Source organism: Hetaerina americana, unplaced genomic scaffold (assembly GCF_022747635.1).
Source record: "Hetaerina americana unplaced genomic scaffold, ioHetAmer1.1.p SCAF_1, whole genome shotgun sequence".
Lineage (NCBI taxonomy): Eukaryota > Metazoa > Arthropoda > Insecta > Odonata > Calopterygidae > Hetaerina > Hetaerina americana.
Genome location: NW_027286069.1, coordinates 27,333,791 through 27,355,243, shown reverse-complemented (window position 1 = coordinate 27,355,243; position 21,453 = coordinate 27,333,791). Strand labels below are relative to the sequence as shown.

At 35.7% G+C, this 21,453-nt stretch overlaps 1 protein-coding gene and 1 non-coding gene across 7 annotated transcripts in view; both read left to right on the top strand.

Moving 5' to 3' along the window:
* The window catches only part of LOC139690065 (uncharacterized), a 138,944-nt gene that overhangs the window by 12,170 nt on the left and 105,321 nt on the right, over window positions 1-21,453 (top strand). For 5 of the 6 annotated variants that reach the window (XM_071587300.1, XM_071587289.1, XM_071587280.1 and 2 more), the window contains exons 3-13: window positions 1,985-2,359; window positions 3,581-3,749; window positions 5,529-5,746; window positions 6,424-6,764; window positions 7,802-8,141; window positions 8,815-9,066; window positions 11,157-11,306; window positions 12,824-13,081; window positions 16,683-17,064; window positions 19,556-19,853; window positions 20,792-20,935. In XM_071587300.1, coding sequence (XP_071443401.1) covers window positions 1,985-2,359; window positions 3,581-3,749; window positions 5,529-5,746; window positions 6,424-6,764; window positions 7,802-8,141; window positions 8,815-9,066; window positions 11,157-11,306; window positions 12,824-13,081; window positions 16,683-17,064; window positions 19,556-19,853; window positions 20,792-20,935 — 2,927 coding nt within the window. The remainder of the gene's footprint in view (window positions 1-1,984; window positions 2,360-3,580; window positions 3,750-5,528; window positions 5,747-6,423; window positions 6,765-7,801; window positions 8,142-8,814; window positions 9,067-11,156; window positions 11,307-12,823; window positions 13,082-16,682; window positions 17,065-19,555; window positions 19,854-20,791; window positions 20,936-21,453) is intronic. The other variant, XM_071587273.1, reaches the window with a different exon arrangement.
* Window positions 4,058-4,130, top strand: LOC139697602 (small nucleolar RNA SNORD36). The gene has a single exon (XR_011702798.1). It is a non-coding gene; the product is annotated as a small nucleolar RNA SNORD36 (small nucleolar RNA).

Sequence of the window (21,453 nt, the reverse complement as noted above, 5' to 3'; positions counted from 1 at the left end):
TCAGGAGAAACATTATTTGATTAATTTTGGGTAGAAAATTTGCCCCCCTCTCATTTTGAGATGTACTTAAGAGGTGTCGCTGATTCATTCATACGTGTTTATGCTCTTATTGATAGCCCTTGTCCTACATGAACATGCCCTCCAGCCACCCACTGGATTGACAATGGAAGGAAATGAGGCAATAGGTAAAACTGAAGGCAAGGTCAAGGGCCTAAACATTTGTTTTCAGAACATCTTTAATTTTATGCTCATTATTTTCCTTTTACTTGTGTTAGTAACTATGAGGCAACATTTAATTTCCCTGGTCCATTTTTTAGGAAATATGTTGAACATATGCACGAGTTATTTGTCAGACCTACTATTTTTAATGTGAGTGATAATTAATTTTAATGAAATGATGCCCTTTTCCTCTCTTAGAATTCTTGTTCAGGTGGCAAGTGGAGAGATGGATCCCAATTTTTTCAGAATTTTGGGTTATTCTTGATACCATATACTTCTGAGGATATGCCCATTTTCAATATCTTGTCATCACAAGAATCACTTTTATTTCTTACTGTTTCTGTTTGTCTGAATAGACCAAATGTCTATCTGCCGAAAATACACTAATTTGTGAATGTGGAGAATCATGGATAACTTGGATAACATGGATGAATTAATTATTAAAGGGAAGTTCCCTTCAGGTTGAGCTCATTTTGGGCACATTGCTGCCAAAATCTTGAAAATGACTTTAAATAAGGGAGGAAGAAAAAACAAATACCCAGAAATACAATCACATTTCACCCATGTAAGACTCAAATCATTCACACACTATGGGATTTTATAGAGCATTTATTGTCACAGAAAGAACCTCTTAGTTTCATTAATTATGTAATGAATAAAACTTAAGCAAAGAGATGCACACATTCTCTTACTCTGGTTTAAATAATTCATTTCTTATGGGTTTATGCAGAATTTCTTCTGTCCTCAGTAAATTGCCTGAGATATGAAGATATGACAACTGAATCCTGTGACACTGTCACAGGATTCAGTTAAGTTATATATACAGGGCATTAGAAAAGTGATTTGGAAGGTCATAGATTTAAGAGGTTTTTTCAAAGCAATTTCTTTTCTTATATAATCTCCAAAAATACTTGGTTTTGGACTTGGTGGCAACATAAAAATTGAATCAAAAACATTGTTACAAAACTAATGTTTCCATAGTTTCCATGGAAATCAAGATAAAAGGTTTGTCTTTTTAGCCAATAAGTGATAAAAATCTTGATGTTATGGGAGCTTTTTCTTAGGTTACCAATACATGTTTTTGATTTAATTTTTTGCTGTCATAACTCTGTAACCAAGGAGGTTTGCATATTTTGAAGAGAAAATTGTGTTAAATTACAAAATGTACTAACCCTCAAAATTATTTGCCACCATGATACTGAAGATTGTATTTGCTATCAAACACCCTGTGTATATCCATTGCCGTTTATAATGGCAAAGGAAGGGATAAAAGATTTTGATTTTAATGGTTGAAAATATAATTAAAAAGAATTGTTTAAGCTTTAGTGATCTCTTAGAGAGAACTTCACTATGGAAGTGTGCTGAATGTTTACTTGGAAAGATTTTGGGTTGAGGTGTTTGGTGTTTTTCTGGACATTTTCATGCAGCATGATCATTTTCATTTATCCATGTATATAGTAAAATGTCTTAACAGTGGATACTTAACAACATTATTCCTGGCTTTGGGCAAGTGATCCTGCATCTGTTGTAGTTATTATTACAACATTGCAGGTTACAATGCCATAGTATGTACTATTACAATTGGGTTTCTGCTAAGCAGGCGGCAGTGGCAAGAATTTGCTTTCTTTCGTGGATTTTCAATAATTTTGCTCTTTACCATGGTAAATAAAAGAACTATTTAATGTTTATCATTAAAGTGGCAATTGCAACAATATCTCATCATGCATTAGTCTTTGTAATATTTTTTAACCGAAAAACTTTTCAGGGTGAATCTTTGGAGCCTGCACAAAAAACAATCCTCCGTAAACATGGAATGCAAAGCCTTGGTCGTGTGCCCTGCGCCCGCCGAGCTCCTGCCAACTTGCCCAGCCTGAAAGCGGAGACATCAGGAGCGGATCCACCAGTCAGTCTTGTTCCCACAGGAGGTACAGGATGGGGTTCAAAGCCATCAGGAGAGGGAACAGCACCCTCAGCAACCCCACCCTCGACTCAGGTGCAAGGACCTGCGGCTGTGGCCGCCCTGCTGCCCCCTGCAACATTACCCTTGACCTCCAGTACTACTCAGCCCACATCTCAACCACCTCTTCCACAGAACCGGCAGCAACCACCCGTTACTGGCCCAGTTGGTGGGGCCACTACAGTAAGTAATTAAGGGTACTTTTTGGGTGAAGTAAGTCCTTATTCATTCCAAAGAGGCATGCTTTGAAACATTGTATAGTAAAACAAAATTTTCATGCTTTGAAGTAAGTCATTAATATTGCAAGGAATCGAATTAGGTTTGTGTTTTCAACTTTTTTGCTGGAAGGCACTGGAAAAACTTTCCAATGATATTAGTTTAAAGTAACATTAGTGAAAGATTAAATTTATGATAAAGTTATGGAAATAAAAATGAATTGATGAACTTGATTCAAGTTTCTCTTAAAAGTTGATATTTATACACTTCGGTAATAATAGATATTTATATTATTATATCTTCTGGAGGAGTCTTAAATCCTTCGGAAGTATGAACTCTGAAATATGAACTTTGTTTACAATTGCTGATTTTCTTCTACTTGCTACAATCATCAAAAAAATATATAATTGGAAATCTAAAAAATTTAGTATTGCTGTGATATTTGCTTGAATTTTTATAAAAAATTTTCAACAGTTGACATGGATGACAAATGAATTATAGCCAATAGTTAATGAAACTATGACCATAATTATTGTTTTTGATCATAATTTTATTTCTTTGTTAGTTCATTCCATAAATTGAGTAATTACTTTTAATAAACTTTTAATGGAATCTTTTAAGGGCATCTGTCAACAGATGATAAAAAACTTTATGAAATTTTGTGTCTACTTAAACCCTTACGGTATCATGATGAAAATGGGAAGGTTTGACATAGGATATACATTACTCTCCTGCTAAGATACAATGAAGGTTTCCTGTACATAGGTCGTAACATTGCCTCACTATAATGATGCTATTGAACAGCTTTTTGCAAGGTTAATTTTAAAATCATTTGAAATAAAATACTAAACGTAATTCATAAAGAAATAACATCCTGCATTATTACATTAAACATGTAAATAATTTATTACCAAACGAAACAATGAACTTACTTCTATATTCCCAACAAAACGTCAACTTTTTGTTTGCAAAACATATGGGGATCATTTATTTTTTCTATTGGAACAAACAGTTGCAAACAACATTAGGTAATAAATAGGAATATCATAAAAGTAAATGCAAAGCATTTTGAGAAGGCTGTATTTGAAATTAGTAATCGGATTATTGTTGTTGCTTTTGCCATGTGGCAAAACACATACTATTTGGATCCAAATTGTCAAAATTCAAATGAGTTTCTTTCCTATATAGCAGGAGTTTCCCAAACTTTCTGGATCACCAGGGACAGACGGTATAGCAACAAATTCCACCTCTGCAGGAAACAGTGTCAGTGGAGTGTCTCCATCGGCTGGTCCAAAGGGTGGCACAGCACCGGGTGTGGATGTGCAATATGGTCCCGGCCCAAGTTTACGACCTCAGAGTAAGAGCTGTGTTTAGAATGTTTTCATTTCTAGGAATTTATTAGTTCTTTATTTATCTAATTATTATGTGTTCTATAATTGTACCGCTGATTAATAATTTTTTGTTCATTCGCATTTCTTTCTTAAATTCTTATCAGTTACTCCAATGGAAAAATTGAACCTTTTGCATTAGAATTATATAAGTTCTTGATTAACAAATGCTTCTTCTTACTCCAAAATATCGTATTTATAAATTTTTTGTTTCATTTACTGTTGTACAAGAAAAGAAGGGTATGAATGTTTATATTATTTTTCTCATTCTTGGTAGCCTCAGTGATGAATATCAAATTGGAACTGAATGAAATGATGCTTCCAAAACGAGCTTTTTAATTCTGAGGGGCTATATACTTTTTAATGTTAATCTGATAGTCTCAGTAGAGCTATCACTGAAATACGTTACATACCAAAACTGAAGTTAAGCAATTGACATACTTCGGTTGCAGAAATGACACATTGATGATGTTTTGAGATGATTTTTAATGATTTACGAGTCTGGTAAAGTCTTATCTTTTAAAGATGTTACCTGGCAGGTGAAATGGAGTTGTTGGTAGCAATTAGGTGTCTGGTGTTACTAGATTTTTCTGTGTATTGTATCTAATGTGGGTGAATGTTCCTAGACTCGAATGAGAGGAGTTGGTTTAACCAGCAAGCACTTCATTGCACAGTGTAGAATGTCATTTGATAAATGCCATATTTCTGAAGTGTAGTATAATTTGCATGAGAAAAAGTATTTTTGAGTTAAACTTAATGGAGAAGGAAATGAATCTATATTGAAATATGAAGATAGGAATAAAACATTGAGCTAAATGGGGAAGAATGGGAGTTAATTATTTTTATCGTGCATTGGATTAATGGTTGTGGTTGAATATGTTGGTTTTGAATTTTTGTTCCTTGAGGATGCAGTTGATGAAAGAGTTGTAACAAAGACTACTGACTGTTTTCTTTCTAATTTAGTTCTTTAATCATTAGCAAATTCCTCAGTGCTTTACCATACCATTTTGATTCTCTACAGTTTTTCCTTTATTGCATTCCTTTTTCTATTCTTGTTTCATCCTTGAAAGCCATTGATCATGCATATGATCTCTTTGGCCATGCACCCAAGACCTAATCAGGACCAGGGTCAATTACTAAGAAGTGCTTATAGCTTTTCCTTCTTACACTCTGCTTTGTACTCTGCTTAATGTTAATATTCCTCATGAAAACATTTATGTTTTCTTTTTATTTAATGTTCTGGACTCTGCCATTGGACCCTAAAGTGAGATTACCTAATCTCTCCTGCTGTCTATGTCCTTTGAATCCTCTCTAATACCTTTTCATTTTCTACCCTTTTGTAAATTCCCTTGGTTTACACTAACTTGTCATTTTTAAAAGAACACTGGCAATGGAATGAAGAAAGGTGACATTGCCAAGAAGTAAGAGTATCTAATAAACATTTAAAAATCTGTAAATTGGCAAAGGAGTTGATCAGAAGACCGTATTTAATGCTTAAAAATCCAGTTGTAATAATTTATGAGCAGCAGCAACAAGAAGGTTGATGGAACCAAGTTAAAGAACTTCAAAATTGCAGTAATTGACACATTCTTATCTAACAAATTAAAGAGATACTGAAATAATTGTTTGGCAACTTTAGTGGGTAGTGAGTTTGTATTTCGTTATTTGACAAGATCTATATTCCTTATTTGCAAATTTTGAATCACTACAAGCTTCACTAATTTCTTTGCTAAATATGTTTTCCATAGGTATGGTTGGAGACGGTCTGGGTGCAAGAGGTGCAGGCTTAGGAGTATTACCCACCGCCCCTGCCACCCCCCTCGGCCAGACCCCGGCGGTGGGAGGTGGTGGTGTGGTACCACAGGGAGTGGGGGTAGCAGCACCAATGCCCTCCGCTGGGGTTGGCGCCGTCGCAGGAGGTGGAGGAACAGCTGCTGCCCCATTCCCTGGAATTATGCCTCGTTTTGTGAGTTGAATTCATTTTTTTCAATGGGCATTTGGTTGAATCCTTATACTGCATAACAGTAGGCCTTCTGAATACTTTTTTTAATCAGAATCATAAATACCTGCCCATTGTCAAGTGTAGAAAACTAAAATTTTTTGTCTGAGGCGTAACTGTGTGGAATTTGCATAGCATTGAAATGAAATAATTTACTTTGTGATTACAAAGTAAATTATTTCATATCAATTTGTAGAAAACTATTTTATATGTCGGTGATCATCCATTTCCACCATCTTTAGGCAAATATTACCCTGCAAGTGTTTTATAGGACAGTTGCTTGAACAAATCTGTCTAATCTATTTTATTTATGAATTAATCTTATGGTATATCTAAAAAGTATTCTCTTAGAATTGGTGCTTGATAGTGTGCGGCTTAAAAATCTTAAAAATAATCGTCAATTTACTGAAAGAATTTTGATTTTACATTGTATTAAATGGGATCAGGTTTTTAGGTTGTCATTAGTAATTGTAATTTAGCACATGAAGTTTCTAATGATGAACTTTAACTGATGTGAAATTCTATGATATTTCTAATCGAGCTTTTTAATTCTGAATGGCTTAGTGGTAATTCACAAGAAAGTGTTTGAGGCATAAATTTGCATTTTACTAATCCACCGTGGAAATTTTTTTCCCAATCCGTAGATGTACCGAGGTGGTTTTCCAGGACCTGGTGGATTTTCTCCAAATTTCCAGGCCTCTCTTCATGGAAATGCCCCAAGGCCTCAACGCTTCGGTTATCCATCGGCCACAGGTGGCCAGAGTGGTGCTGGAGGCACAGAGGGCGAAGGTGGACCTGGTATTCGTTATGGGCCGGCTGCTGGTGGCCGCCCCCCAGGTCCAACCGGTGGTGGCCAGGGAGGGCCATCTGCCCCTACGGAAGACGAAATTCTTCAGAGGCCAATCATCAAGGAAGAGGACTTAAACAAAATGGATGACATTGTTCGTGGAAATGGCTGGGCCACTCAAGATGACATTGACTACAAGTAAGCGTGAAAGAAATAATTACATCCTATCAAATGACATTATGTGACGCAGTTCAGGTCAACGTCACCACTGGAAATAAGCCAGCCTTATCTCTACTGATCAGATTAGTTTTTATTATATCCTTTCACTGGATTCATGAGACTATTGTTCTTATGTTCTTATGAGTATTGTTCTTAGACTGTGCTTATGATTTTTTTTAAAGCAAATTAAAATACTTTTTCTTGTTCAGGAGCCCATTACTTTTGTATCTGTTGTGTTGCGGCAGTACCAATCATCCCGATTGTCAGTCACCAGGTCTTGTGTTTTTCATGCTTCAACATGTTTGGATTAGTCATTTTGTTCCTCTTAATTTAAACTTAAGTGCAATATGAATAGTCTCCCTCAGGTGTTCTTAAACTGTTCACATTACTAAGCTAGGTCCTTTTTGTACATGGTATTCATTTCATTCCAAGAATCTTTTCCAGGGCAGACTGAGTTACAAATGGTTCATATTTCCATCACTAGTTGAAATCTGAACCAATTCCAATTTCCATCATAAGGTCTGTGGTGCCCACCATATTCAAAGTCTTTGCTAAAACTGTTCATCTGCTTTAATTACTGCTCTAATTTTTGATCTGCTGAAAAAGTTCTTTGTTAAGGCTTGTTGTACCTTAATAACTTTTAAATTGTGAATTTGTCTGTAATACATATTTCTATTTCCATATTAAATAGTGGTCAAAATAGCAGGAAAGTCGAAAATGAAATTGAGTAACTATGGGGTTCCACAGACATTGGAAAAATAGCAAATTGTTTGGGAGGTAATTATAAGGTGGTGTTAAACATTGCACGAAAAAGTAAATTCCATTTATGGAAATATAGGGTCTTTGTCCCCCAAAAAATATACATCGTGCTTTTACTGTGTGTGCTAAGTACAAAGTCTTCTTATTAACAAACAAGCATTGCTTTTTTTTAGTTGTACTTTTCAAATATTTAGTGTTTACTAATTCTGGTCCATCAATTTAAATTTTTAATTTTGTGTGATTTTTTTCCATTATAGCCAAAAGTTAACTTTTAGTGATGATGAGAGCACAGAAGATGATGGAACAAATGGACATTTATCACGTAAGGAAGCTGCTGCTGCTGCCTCCGAGGCACGGCAGCAACAGGGAGGTGTAGGTAGAGGATTAAATCAAAACATTTCTGTGCAACAACATCATCATTCATTGCCATTGATGCAGCAGCCAACAAATCCACCTATTCATATGCACCTTAAAGGGAAAGACCCTGAAAGCCGTAGAGGACCTGCTGGTCCAGCGGCTCGTGGTGTACCTGTACCAGAAGAGGAAAGGGATGGCCATGACATTGATCATCGAGATGACGTTCGTGGACGTATGGTGGTGAGTACTAAATTCTTTTGTTACTTTGTTACATTTATTTTGTGAGTGTTTTATGAGAAAGTTGCTATAATGGTAGTATATCTAAGTTTTTCAGTGAAAATGCAAGAATATAATTAAATATTAATTGACAATAAAATATTCTGCTATCATTCGTAACAAATGAGGGGAATATAGTATTAATATACTGAAAACACTCAATTCAGAATTCACCCAAATCTTCTCATCACTACTGAAATTTCAAATAGGTCCGTTGTTTGCTATCATTAAAACAATTTGATACCATCTCCATGGGCTAAATGGCCTTTGTGTAAAATATATTAGATTATTTAATTTCAAATGATTTCATTAAAATACATACACAATTCAGCTGATGCCTCGGCAAAATCGCATGCAATTTTTTCAGTGGATTGTAATATGTGAAATCTAGATTCTACTGTGCATAGCTGCTTCACAATTGATGGACCAGAGTCCAGTGAGCATGGTATAAATTTTCCAACTTGTGTGCAGGTACAATGGTCATCTATAAAACATCAAAATGTTTTTATAAATTGTCAGTTTTGAATTACTGTTTTTAGTGAGATTCTGCAGTATATAATATAATTTGTATTAATAGATATTCGCCCATGAATCTCTGAATGTAGTTAGTTTATTTTTCCCTTTTTGATTGACAAAGGATGATCGTGGTCGTGACTCCAAGAGATTGGATGGAAATCGCATGGTTGATGGCAGGGGTAATTGGGGTCAACCCGGAGGGCGCTCAGCAGCCCCTCCCCCTCTCATGCCTCCATCCATGATGGATTATAGAGGTGGACCACGAGGAAGTGGTAACATTGGAGTTACACCACCCCAGCAGGGACCAGCATCAATTCCACCAGCTTCTCTGGGAAATTTGATGCAAGCTCCATTTAAATTACCTGCACACATGGTAATGATAGAATTAGTTTTATTATGTTAGTAACGATGCTTATATTTTTAAATAAATAACATTCAAACATTTTTGGCCTCAATTTTTGGGTTATTATCTTACATTTTCAAATTAATTTTAAAGGCTAGCTGTAGCCTTTGGTGTGATCAGTATTTGACTATATTTCTAAAAAGTATCGAGATGCACCTGGCTTTTTGGAGGCATAGCAGTAGAAAAGCAATCACAATATCTTGAATTATATATGAAGGTTTAAAACATTGGCCATACTGATGATTTAAAGAGAACTGATTTGATGATGTTCCTTAATCGAGCTTTTTAATTCTGAATGGCCTAGTGTTTAATATGATCACTCTTAATGGATTAATTAAGGTTTTATCATGACGTACACATGTCCTGTAATATGATGAATGCCAATTCATATCAGCAATTCTTGGTTAAGTACCCTTTGCCAGTCATTTGTTTTTTGCTGGTTACATATTTGGTAAAGCTTTCTGATAATACTGTGTGCTGTTCACTTAATGTTAGCTCTGATTTCTTGTAAAATTATAATTCCACCCCTATAGAAATCAATTAAAAATTGTCTTTCATAAGGAAAAAAAAACTATATTTAATCTCAAGGAATGAAAAAGGAGAGTTAATTTGTTCCTTATCACAGTCACTTATTTTTTAAATGGTTTTGATTCTTATAAATTGAATCTGTTTTTACAGCGTTCATATTTTCTGTGTATTATGGTTATCCATGTATTTTTTTATTATTCTTGCTTTGCCATGTAATTAGCATGGATAATAGCAAGTAATCTGTATTTATATTGCAGGTCTGAGATTTTACCCTGAATGCTTGCAACTAAATATTATTCTTTAGATAACATTTTAGAACTTTATTTTTGGTAAATAATGATTTTTTTTTGCTGTAATACAATGCTCCAGTATAAGATGCGATTATAATATAATGGTGAAGTTGCCTCATTAGCACATTGGTGGTGGGGGGTCTGATTTTTAACACGCACCTGGTGCCATTCGCCTGCAAGCGTTCATGCAGGCTTGATCATGTTGTCAGTGGACCCCTGTAAAGTGACTTGATGGCAAATGCAGGGAAATATTGAACAGTGGTACGCCATCAAATTTTGTGTTGGTCTGGGAAAATCGGTTGCGGAGACATTCAGTATGATTCACAAAGTGTTCAAGGTTGAAAGCATGTCACAAACTGCAGTTTTTAAGTGGCACATGCTCTTCAAAGATGGCCAATGGAGTATGAAGGATTGAGCCCTGCGCTGGATGGCCGTCAACGTCAAGAACAGATGACAATGTGCAATGTGTGCATGAAGTGCTGAACTCAGACCGTCGTTTAAGTTTGGGCATGACTGGAGATTGTACTGTCATTGATAAGATAACAGTATACACCATGATCCCAGAAAATTTGGCATTGCAAAAGATCTGTGGTAAACTCATCCTGAAGGTCTTGACAGACAACCAAAAGCAAAGTCAAGTGTCTGCCAGCAAAGACCTTCTGCAATGCATTGAAGAAGACAAGTTTGGGTGTCCTGGCACCAGCAGACATATTTCATATTTCCAAAAGTGAAATAATCCTGCAAAGGGCACCACCATAGGACTCATAAGTGCCATCGAAGAAGGTTGCACACATACCCTTAAGGACCTTTCGGAATTCGCCTAACATGGAGCTTTCAACTCATGGAAAAGCCACTGACAAAAGTGTGTCAGCGCTCCATTGAGGCATTGTAGCAATATATTAAATTATTTTTCTAACTTTTTCCTGATACTTATTATGCAAACCTTGTACATTTATTTTAAAATTTAAATGTTGCCCATTAATTAAGTCAGGCAATGTAGTGCCATTTTTAATAAAATGTTTCACAAGTTTTTGTTCAGTAAACTTTCCTATTATTTAGATGGGAAATAAAGATTTTATTCCAATAAGAGGTTGCGTAAGAAATTCTTAACTATATCCTTGGAATGTAAAAATATAAATGTTATTAATAGATCTTTTTATGGTGTGTTTGAGTTACTTCTGCAAGTTTGGCACACAGCTGTTTTAAAGCCAAACATTGATTTTTCATTTCTTCTTTGCATAGCCATTTGGTGGTGCTGGAGGTAGGCTTATTGATGATGAGGAAGTTTGGCGTGAGCGGAGGAGACAGACTACAGAAGAAGTTGCTATTGCTGTAGTTCGTGCTAAACAGAGAAAAGAGGAGGAGGAAAAAAAGTTTGAGGAGTCTAAACAGGTGTGTTAGATGACAAATGGCTCATTTTGCTGTTATATTTTCATTTGTTTCATGTTTCCCTAAAACAAGTTATATTGGCATTGCTTCATATCATGAATTATCTATAACATCCGTATTGTTGTTTGCCTAAGAACCCATCACAGATATGGCCATCATGCCACATCATACAGTATAGCCTCAATAAAATGAAAACTCACACTGCCCAGCGTCTCACTTAATCAAATTCTTATTTTCGGGTAAAAGCCAAAGTAAGTGGCATGAAACAATTTAAATTTAATGGAAATTATAGTAATAATAAAATAGTCAAACATTTTCCTGATAGGTCATTCCATATTAACCCAGTTTTAGAATGCCTGCCTGCTATAGTAATTGTTTCACTGATAAGTTTTAGCTTGGGTGTTCACCTACTAGTTAGGCCTTTTAATAATTTAACCTTTAGTAATAGTCACTTCTGATTGTTTCATGGAATACTTCCTAATGTTTTATTTCATGTTAAATTTGAATAATTGTGCACCTTGAAAGTCTCATTTGATGTTATTGATGCCTAGATAATTCATTTTGGTTTCCTCATTGCATCTATTTTATAATAGATTTTGTATTTTTTGTTATGACTCAATAACTTTCAACATGGATGATGATCATAACTTTCATTATATCAACATGCGTAGTTAAGTTAGAACAAATGGCAAATAATATATATATTATTATTTCCAGGTTATCCCAATCCTAGTATTTTATTGGGTATCTTTCGTGTGCGTTTAGCGAATGGCACTGGCCTAACATTTAAAGTGAAATATTGCTTCCTCTATCTTATGTTGCTCAAAAAGAGGGTTTAAAAAAAATAATACACGAGACCAATGAATTACCATCTTTGTAAGTTAGGGCCAATTTTGAGCAAAAATTGGTTTTGAACACCAATAGGTCAATGACTAAAGTAGTAGTTTATAGTATCATCATTATCACGAGTAACTTGAATTTATTTATCAAATTCAACATAAAATCCTGCCTTCCTAAGGAGTTATATATATTGTAGACTCACTAACTTGCTTCCATGCCCATGGTACAGTATGCCCTGTATGTAGTGTAAAGCATCCAGTGCATTCAATTGAGTGTCTTTATATTCCTACGACAATCAGGCAGAGATATGAATCTGTGCAATCATGCTTCAACAATTCTCCTTAAATGAGTGAATTATACCTAAAACCCAGTGGTTGGAGGACTCACTAGGACAATTTGCCAGAAAAAATTGTAACTGTACATTTCTCAAGTATACACTTGGTGGATGGGCTGGACACTGATTAATAAACAGCAGAATTTTTCTGTTCTGAGACCCAATTTAGGCATCTGGGGCATTAAGCTTGGCTGACATCAGAGCATGAAGCTCATCCATCACCATTGCCAACTAGCAGCAGTGGGACAAAAATTTGAAATTTTAGTTCATTTTCTAGGATATCACTTGATTCACCCACACTTTTTATGGAAAATTATATTTAATTTTGCAAATTGTTCAATTCTAGGCTGCTGCAAAGAAGTTGCAAAATCTGGAGGAAAAAATGGGTGTAAATAAAGAAAAGAAAGAGACGCCACCACAACCACCACATCATCCACCAGAAGAAGGGTCAACTGAATGGGAGAGGGATCGTTCTCGTACAAGCAGTGAGGGCAGAGAGGAGAAAGCTGTGGTACCCCCACCACCTGCTCCTAGAGAAACTATTCGTGAGATACCAAGAGATTCCCCTGGAGAGAGAGATTTCAGACCTGCTCCACCATTAATGGTAAGAGCATTTCTGGCTGGGCATAAATTAAGAGCTTTAGTTTTTTGGTAAATTCTTGATATGCATTCATTTACTAATGTTCATTAGAGCCCATTTTGGTCTTAAAAGGTGAATGTTAATGACACTAGCTCATGGTGGATCATTCTGGTTCTTAAGTTTCCCAAAGCCAAAGATACATAAAAAGGCGAGGTTGAGAGAGGAAGAAAGTCATCTTTCATGAAGACAATGCATGCCCGCATATGTAAAAATGGCATGACAAAAATGTGTGAACAAAGATAGAGTTATTTCCACACCCACCTTATTTGCCTGATTTGGCTAGACCAGATATCCATCTAGTTCCCAAGCTCAAAATTTTCCTCAATGGATGGAGATTCTCATCAAACAAAGAACTAACAGCCGAAGTAGACAGTTATTTTGCAGGTTTGAAGGAATTGTATTTTTTGAGATGGGATCAAGACATTGAAGTGCATTAGTGCAGATAGAGACAGCATTGAAAAATAATAGTTTATTTTGGGTACGTCATTTATATCTATTTCATTCCAAGTACTTTTCAAATTACCCACATATTATTAAAAACGTAATTGTCCTTGTGTCATAATGTTTTGCGTATATTTCAACATGGTATAACTATAATGTCGTAAAATGCTGCATTTTATTAATTTCATTCAACATGTTGATAAGGTGTCATTAATAATACCTGCTTTCCTGAAGATTACTGACACTTTGTCTACATTCATTACAACCTTACATAGATCAGTGTCAGTTCCATTGGAATATAAACCAGTCCTCTATTTGTCCAGTGTCTATACTCGCTGCTGCTTACTTTTCTGTATAATTCTTTATAATTTTCTGTAGCTGACCCGGCGAACTTCGTATCGCCTAGCAATCAATGAACAGTTCAGTTAAACCATTCATAAATCAAGAACGGCTGTGCCGATTTTAATTATACTTGACTTTTTGTAATAAAAAATGAAAAAATTTAAGTATAAGTACGAAAAAAGTATAGCAATGGCTTGCTAGAAAGACATTTTCTTTATTCAATCTATACATATATACATTCAGATTTATTCTCTTGAGTCAAGCACCTTATATAGAACATTTTTTGTTTTGTTATCAGGCACAAGAACGAATAAAGCGGATGGTTTGCTGACATGTGAACATGCCACATATAATTGACCATGAGCAAAACATGGGTTTTCTAGATTCAGACCACAAACACTCATCGATTGGCCTTGTGATTTCTTGATTGTCATCGCAAATAGCGCACAAATTGGAAATTGAATTCGTTTGCACTCAAAGGGCATATCGGTTGGGATCATGCAAATCTTCGGAGTGAGAACTTCATCATCTTTGAATGAATCTCATTGATCATCAGTTTTGTTATCACCAAACGCGTTCCATTGCATAGTTTTGGTTGGTTTAGGTTTCGCAGTATCATGACCACCAAGCCAACTTTCAGCTGTAAATTGTGCGTTGCTAAGTCAAGCACATTCAAGGAGTTGAAAAATTCAGATGGATAGTTGGTGACTTCGTCTTAGTTTGTTACACAGTAAATGGACTTGAATGAATGCAGGGTACCAACGATTTGATTCTGAATTACAAAGTTTGTCATCCACATCTTTGTCCTTAGCCACCAAAATTGCTCGCTCACTCTACCATTTGTGATTTTTGTGGTTATCAAATATGATTGGGAGCAGTTTGTTGATGACCTCATCTTACGATGAAACGTAATTGCAAAAATTCTGAGGAAATGAAATCAATCCTCTGGATGCCTCGACAGGAACACAGCCATTAATGATAATCAACAATTGCTTGGAGAAATCTTCAGCAGATGGATCGTTCGTCAATGTAACTCTCATGTTTTTTGTCAGTTGAAGTTTCTTCACATAGCACCACAGATTTGATGATTTGAGGCAAGCGTTTATTTCATCGGCATCAGTCGGTCTTGGAGTGACTGGGAGTGTTTGGCGGAAATCGGCAGACAGTAAAATCATTGCGCCACTAAAGCATTTCGAGTCATTGCGCAGATCTTTCAATGTCCGGTCGAGTGCTTCCAAAGCATGTTTGTGCGCCTTTGTGCATTGGTCCCATATGATGATTTTAGATGCTACTAAAATTTTGGCCATTGCAGACTGTTTTGAAATGTTACATGTCACTTGTTAAGAATTTTGTAGGTTTAAAGGCAACTTTAATGCTGAAGGAGCCATACGGCATCCTTCCAACTATGTGGCTGCTATGCCAGAAGAAGCAACTGCTACCGCAATGCCCGATCTAGCATGAATAGTAGCCAAAAGCAATTATATGAGGAATGTCTTCCCAGTTCCGCCAGGGGCATCCTGGAAAATTAAGCCACCATTTCCATCATCAATTTCCTTTATACCATTAATGTATGATATACTTCCTTCTGTTGGTGGCTCAGCAGGGGTACATTTGTTTAATGTGATTGGTCTCATTCACGTCGATCATATTCAAGTTAATGTTCCATTTCTCAATTAAACGCATCGTTCATTCCTCGATCTGGTGCTGGTATTCCTAACTTCATTAATAAACTGCCCCACATGAGGTAACACATGTCCTCAATCAACAGCAAAGCCTGGTTATGCACTCCTCATTTACCTCAATATCAAGATTTCTTGAACTTACAGGAATTTCATGTAAAATTACTCCTGACATGTTATCCTTGCATTTGTTCCGCAGGATTAAATGGGAAGCATGTCGGAAGGATGATAGCAAATAATGTGCATATCTGACTTGGGGATGTAGAAATAGTCGCTTCAGCCATTGTCGTTTCCCAAAGATTATTGTTTTCAGGTCAATTGAGCTCTTGACATGCAGCACGAAATGTTGGGCACACTATATCATTCGGGGTTCGTAGTTATTCCAACGATGATGGCCCTCAAACATTCTCCAGTAACAACCGCCATTAGAAACATTCATCTTTCTTTGGTTGAACGTTATCAATTCTGCTGAGAGCATCAGTAGAACGCACATCCAGATGACCAGGAACCACCACACCTTGCTTCCAATGTTGAAATTTCTTTAATGAAGCGATACGATATGATATTTTATGATACAATATTATGATACTATAACGATACTGTAATGGGTATTCTGCTATTCTGGGTTGAGAAGGATCCAAAAAACCAAATATCATTAAAATCTACGGTACGATACTTTTACAATATTTTAATGGTTATTCTGGAATGAGTCTTATCAAAAAAACCAAACTTCATTAAAATCAGTTCAGCCGTTCTCGAGTTATAAATGGAGTAAGTAACACGATTTATGACTTTCTTTTTTTATATGGATGATTCAAATTCTTCCCCTTCATCTGTAGTTTCACAAAATCAGTGTGTAGGGTTAAAATGAAAACATAAGATATTGAAGGGAGGAGTGTTTTGGAAATGGGTTGCACAGTTAATGACATGGGATGCTTTCTTTTACTGGTTGTAGTGCCTCCTTAAAAAGGAAAGTTGAATCCAAAAATCTTGAGCCTTACTGCGGTAAACATTTAAAAAATTAGTATTTACATGTATGATACTTCACATGACATTAAAATGATGCACATTACTTTATTTTTACTTTTATTAATTTTTATTAGGTGAATGATCGTGGAGGAAGTAGCTTTTCTCGGGATCGTGAGCTTCGAGGAGAGAGGGATAGGGATCGTCATGACTACAAGTTTTCAAGACAGTTTCAGTCAAATCTGCCTCCAAGGTTTCAGAGGCAGCAGCAACAGGCTGAGCAGCATAGTATACCCACACTGAGAGGTCCTCCATCTCCTCCACCTGGTTCCAGACCAAGGTCAACCCCTGGTCCTGTGCCACCTGGAGGTTCTCAGGCTTCACTTACTCCCTCTCCTCCTTCAGTTACATCTTCTGACCCAACTACTCCCATTGAAGGAAGAGGATCTTCAGGTGTACATGAGTCAAGATGGGCATCCCTTGGATCTTCCCAACCACCACTGCATTATGGTGCTCCAGGTGAGTTTTTTATTTTATTTGTATTAGGTTCACAATTTTAATCGTGACAGCCCAGTGGGTAAAGTAGTAGTAGTTTTTAGGGGAGGCGACCGGCAGCTGAGGTCATTTGCGCCATAGGGGATTGACAGGAAAGGATGAAGGGTGGAGAGAAACCCAGCATCGGCATTAGCCTACTCTTTACGAAAGGCGCCAAGCGGTCCACAGCTTAACATCCCATTCGACGGACGGCGTGCTCACTCAAAGTGCCCTCCACAAAGCACCTCAAGTAGGGATCAAGATACCTCTGAAAAACATTCAACACCGCTGGGATTTGAGCCCGGGCCCGGGCAACCAACTAGTATTGAGGCATCTATGCCCATCACACTAACTTAAGCTGGCAATTTTTTGGAAATGCATCTAAGTTACCCAGAAGTCAATATCCCTCAGCCCTATTGAAGTTGAGCCTTATCAAAATAACTGAAATGCATTTCCAGATAATTCTTTGAAAGTTTCCAGAAATCCTTATACAGTGGAACTCCTTCCAACAAGCATAATTTGCAGAACGATATTTCTTGTAAAGCAAAGCCCTCATTTAGTGAAACAATTTTACCTATGTTAATTAATGTAATGTACGATAATGCATTCGGTATTAAAAATAACTTATGTATACAATGTTTATTGAAAGAAAATTACTTAAGTATACATTGTGTAGAATCATGTTCATATTTTCTTCTTTAGTGGAGTGAAGCTTCTGGGAATGCTATTATTCTTGCTGTTTGTCTTCTATGGTGTTTTATTCTGAAGAGGTTTTAGTGTTTACTCTTTTTACTATTATAATTTTCAAACTAATAATAAATGTTGGCTCTGAATGATATCCAGAATAAATCGTCAAGTAGAAGTCACTGCAGTGCACGTGCATGAAAATGTGGCTGTCTGGAACTTATCATAAGCAGTGAATTTCCCTCTGGTTTTGCATTTGTGTTAAAAATAAAAGCTAAACCATAAATATTACAAAATGAAGCAATAAAAATATTATATTGGCTTGATGAAACTGCTTTAAATACTTCTTTTATTTCTTCATTAACCATGATACTTGTAAGTAAATATTTCACAGTCTACTGGTTCTGTTGCTTCTCAAATATCTAGAGGAGTGATAGGCTTCATCCTCTTTCCATCTACATGCATGTCTTCTCCTTTCTGTTTGTGGAATTTATTTTGGTTGCATCTTAGGTATTTAAATTTATCGATCGCCAAAGATATTTGTTTTTCAATTCCATTTTCATGGCTGCACAAGGAGAAAATCAGCCTTCTCTTACTCACTTCAGCCCCATGACCCACATCCTGGAAGTTAATTTAAAATACTGAAGTCTCATCTGCATTAAAAATGTCATTCATGGAGTAGTATTTGATCATGTATGAAAAGATAATGTTTTTCAATGTTTCTCTAATGTATGTCTACTGCCTTGTTGTGCACCCGTCTGTAATCACATGGTATTTTTTTTTGACCCTTCGACCAATCCGTTCAATATATTCACTTCATTAGAAATTTCTTTAACTCATGAATTGACCATCAACTGCACATTTTATATGCTTTTTATTGGAGTTTTCAATTTTGTTCTTATTTATATGGTAGTATTTATAGTTGGTAGATTTTTGCCCTTTTCTCAGAGAAGTTTGGGCACCCTGGGAAAGAGGGAAAATTATAGGTTTTTTGTCTTCAAAAAGAATAGTATTTAATTATTGTCTTCACCCTTCCATATGGATCTAAGAGATGGCTAATATTTTGAAAAAATATGGCCTCTCTTGAAGACTAAGAAAGTAACAATATAATGTGAAAAATATTCTCTTAGTTTTTGTTTGAGCATTCTTTTTCTATTGTTCGATTGTTCTGTTCTAATGTGTTCATATTTGAGATATGAATACATGTTTAACTTCCTGACATTTCATCTATATTTTGCAGATATTCTAGTTTGTTTGATTATATTTTTTTTCTTGTTGAATGTTTAAAAGAAATATAAATTACTATTTTTACCTGTGTTATGGTAATCACATGATATTTTATGTCATCAGCTGTTTTTTCTGAATCTATATTTGTGAAAGAGAAATTTTTTTATCTTATGAATGTGAAGTTCATTGCTTGTACCAGTCCACATTTAGTATTAATACTACATGCTTGTAACCATCGCATCCTCTATTCCTAATTTCATACTTACATTTTATTCCTTATATTATTGGCTGGATCATTGTACTTGTATTGATAGTTAATGTTTCAGTTATTTATCTTTAGGGATGAATACTGTTTCAGTGTTTAATTAACTGAGATTAGGTTTTAGTTCTTCTACATTTTATTATTGTTTTTAAAATGTTTAAGGGATCATATTTGGCTGTGATCCCATTCGTAGATGAATTTTAAAGGAGAGGTGGAACAATTTTTATTATGATAATATTGTAGTTAATATTTGACATCAGGTGTTGCTTGGTAATGAACATATCAACAAGTGTTAAATTTCAGTATCAAATTTCTTGACCCTAGGTATTACTGGAATGAAGTCTGGCAGTGGCCCTGGTAGGAGGAGTGTTCGTGAAGAAGCAGTGCCTGTTACAGACAGGGAAAGAGAGCGTGAACGTGATGGAGAGAGAGACAGAGAAGATAGATCCGTGTGCATTGACCGAGGGAGAGGAGGAAGTTCTTCAGAGGCACCTAGAAGCTCAAATACAGGACCACCACAGGATGTTCGTGATAAGGAGAGGGCATCTGAACCAAAGAGAGTTATTCCCACATCTGCGGAAGATCGACGTATTGATGAGAGGTAAGAGTGGACTATTGATGGCATGAAATACCGTCAGAAGCCATTGATGTTGTGCTTGATGAATTTGGTTCTTTTCACCATTCTTCTCTAATGAATTCCGATTGTTTTACTGCAACCAAATCCATGCCCAAAAAATGTATCATTCAAACGCCAGCAATGTACCTGTACTACTTGTATGAATACTCTGATATGTAGGGTTCACAGTTTTATATAAGCCTAAGCAAAAAATAAAAGGTATATCTATTTTGTAAGAATTAGATTTTCTTCAAAATATCACATCTGCTTTTCACAGTACCATTGCATGTGGCAAATGGCATTCAATGCATTCACTGCATAGGGATGAAGTATAATGACAATATTAAAGAGATAAACATGGAAAAAATGTTACCTAATTATATTTTGTAACTGCAGTATATTTATTACATTTGCAAATTGTCATTGGTGACAAATGGCCATTGGTGACTTAAAATACTTGAATATTTTTGAATGCAATAGAAAACCACAAATATGAATACATTTACTCCAAAAATTCTTCCAATTCCCAATCATCAGTTTTCTCTATCCTGTTGTTGTTCTTTCTGATTTAATTCATTATTGCTGACTTAATTGTGAATGAGAAGTATATTAGTGCATTTATCTGCCATAGTCTTATCGTCAGATGTGAGATGTACTAATGAAAATGAATTCCCATGAAATGGTAAAGCCTTTTTAAAGCAATTCACTAGAATCCTGAGTTGCTTTTCTGAATCATTAGTTTATATCCCCAGAATCAACATGCAAAACTTTTGCTTGTGTTTTCATTGATATCCTCTGAGACGTGAAGGTCTAGCTCTATGAAAAGGAATTTTTGATTGGCCACAGCAATGTGGTCAATGACATCTCATTGGGAAACCCATTATTAATTAAAATTCTTGCCTATAATTCTGGTATAATTTCAGATATAGAGGACATGGCCGAGATGTTCGTGGCCCCCCCCTTCCTAGTGGTTACTTGGATAATGGCCGACGAAGTTATTATGATGGACCTGATTATGGCCGTGGTTATGGTCGAGGTCCATCACAGGACTATGATTTTGACAGAAGGTAATTAGTAATTTACACTTCTTTCTCATTTCTTGTGTTTTATGTTGTTCAGTAGCATAAAAAGAGCCTATTCCTTGTCCTAGGTTATGCTGATGTGGTACAATCCTTTTTACCATGTAATGTTTGTCAGTGTTAGGAAAAGGAAATAATTCTGAATTTTATCAAATGTTTTGTTATTAAAAGTGTGTATAATTTTTGAAAAAACGTTATACAATACATTTGTTAAACTTGTTCTTTAAAAAGTTATTACAGAACTTTAAATGAAATTTTTTATCACAAAGTGGAAAAGATGCTCAAGGCATAAAGGATACCCTTAATTTTTATTGGTGTCGCTGTGTGATTCAATTGAAGTCCCAAGGAAAACAAGTCACAAAAATAATTTACACCCAAAAATGAGAATGAGCAGGCGAGGATGATAGAAACATTGTGTATGGCCATGACCCATGAGTTTTCATTTTAATTTTCGTGTTGGTGCAAATCTATAATCTCTTGTAACATTGTCCATTTGCTATAGTTAT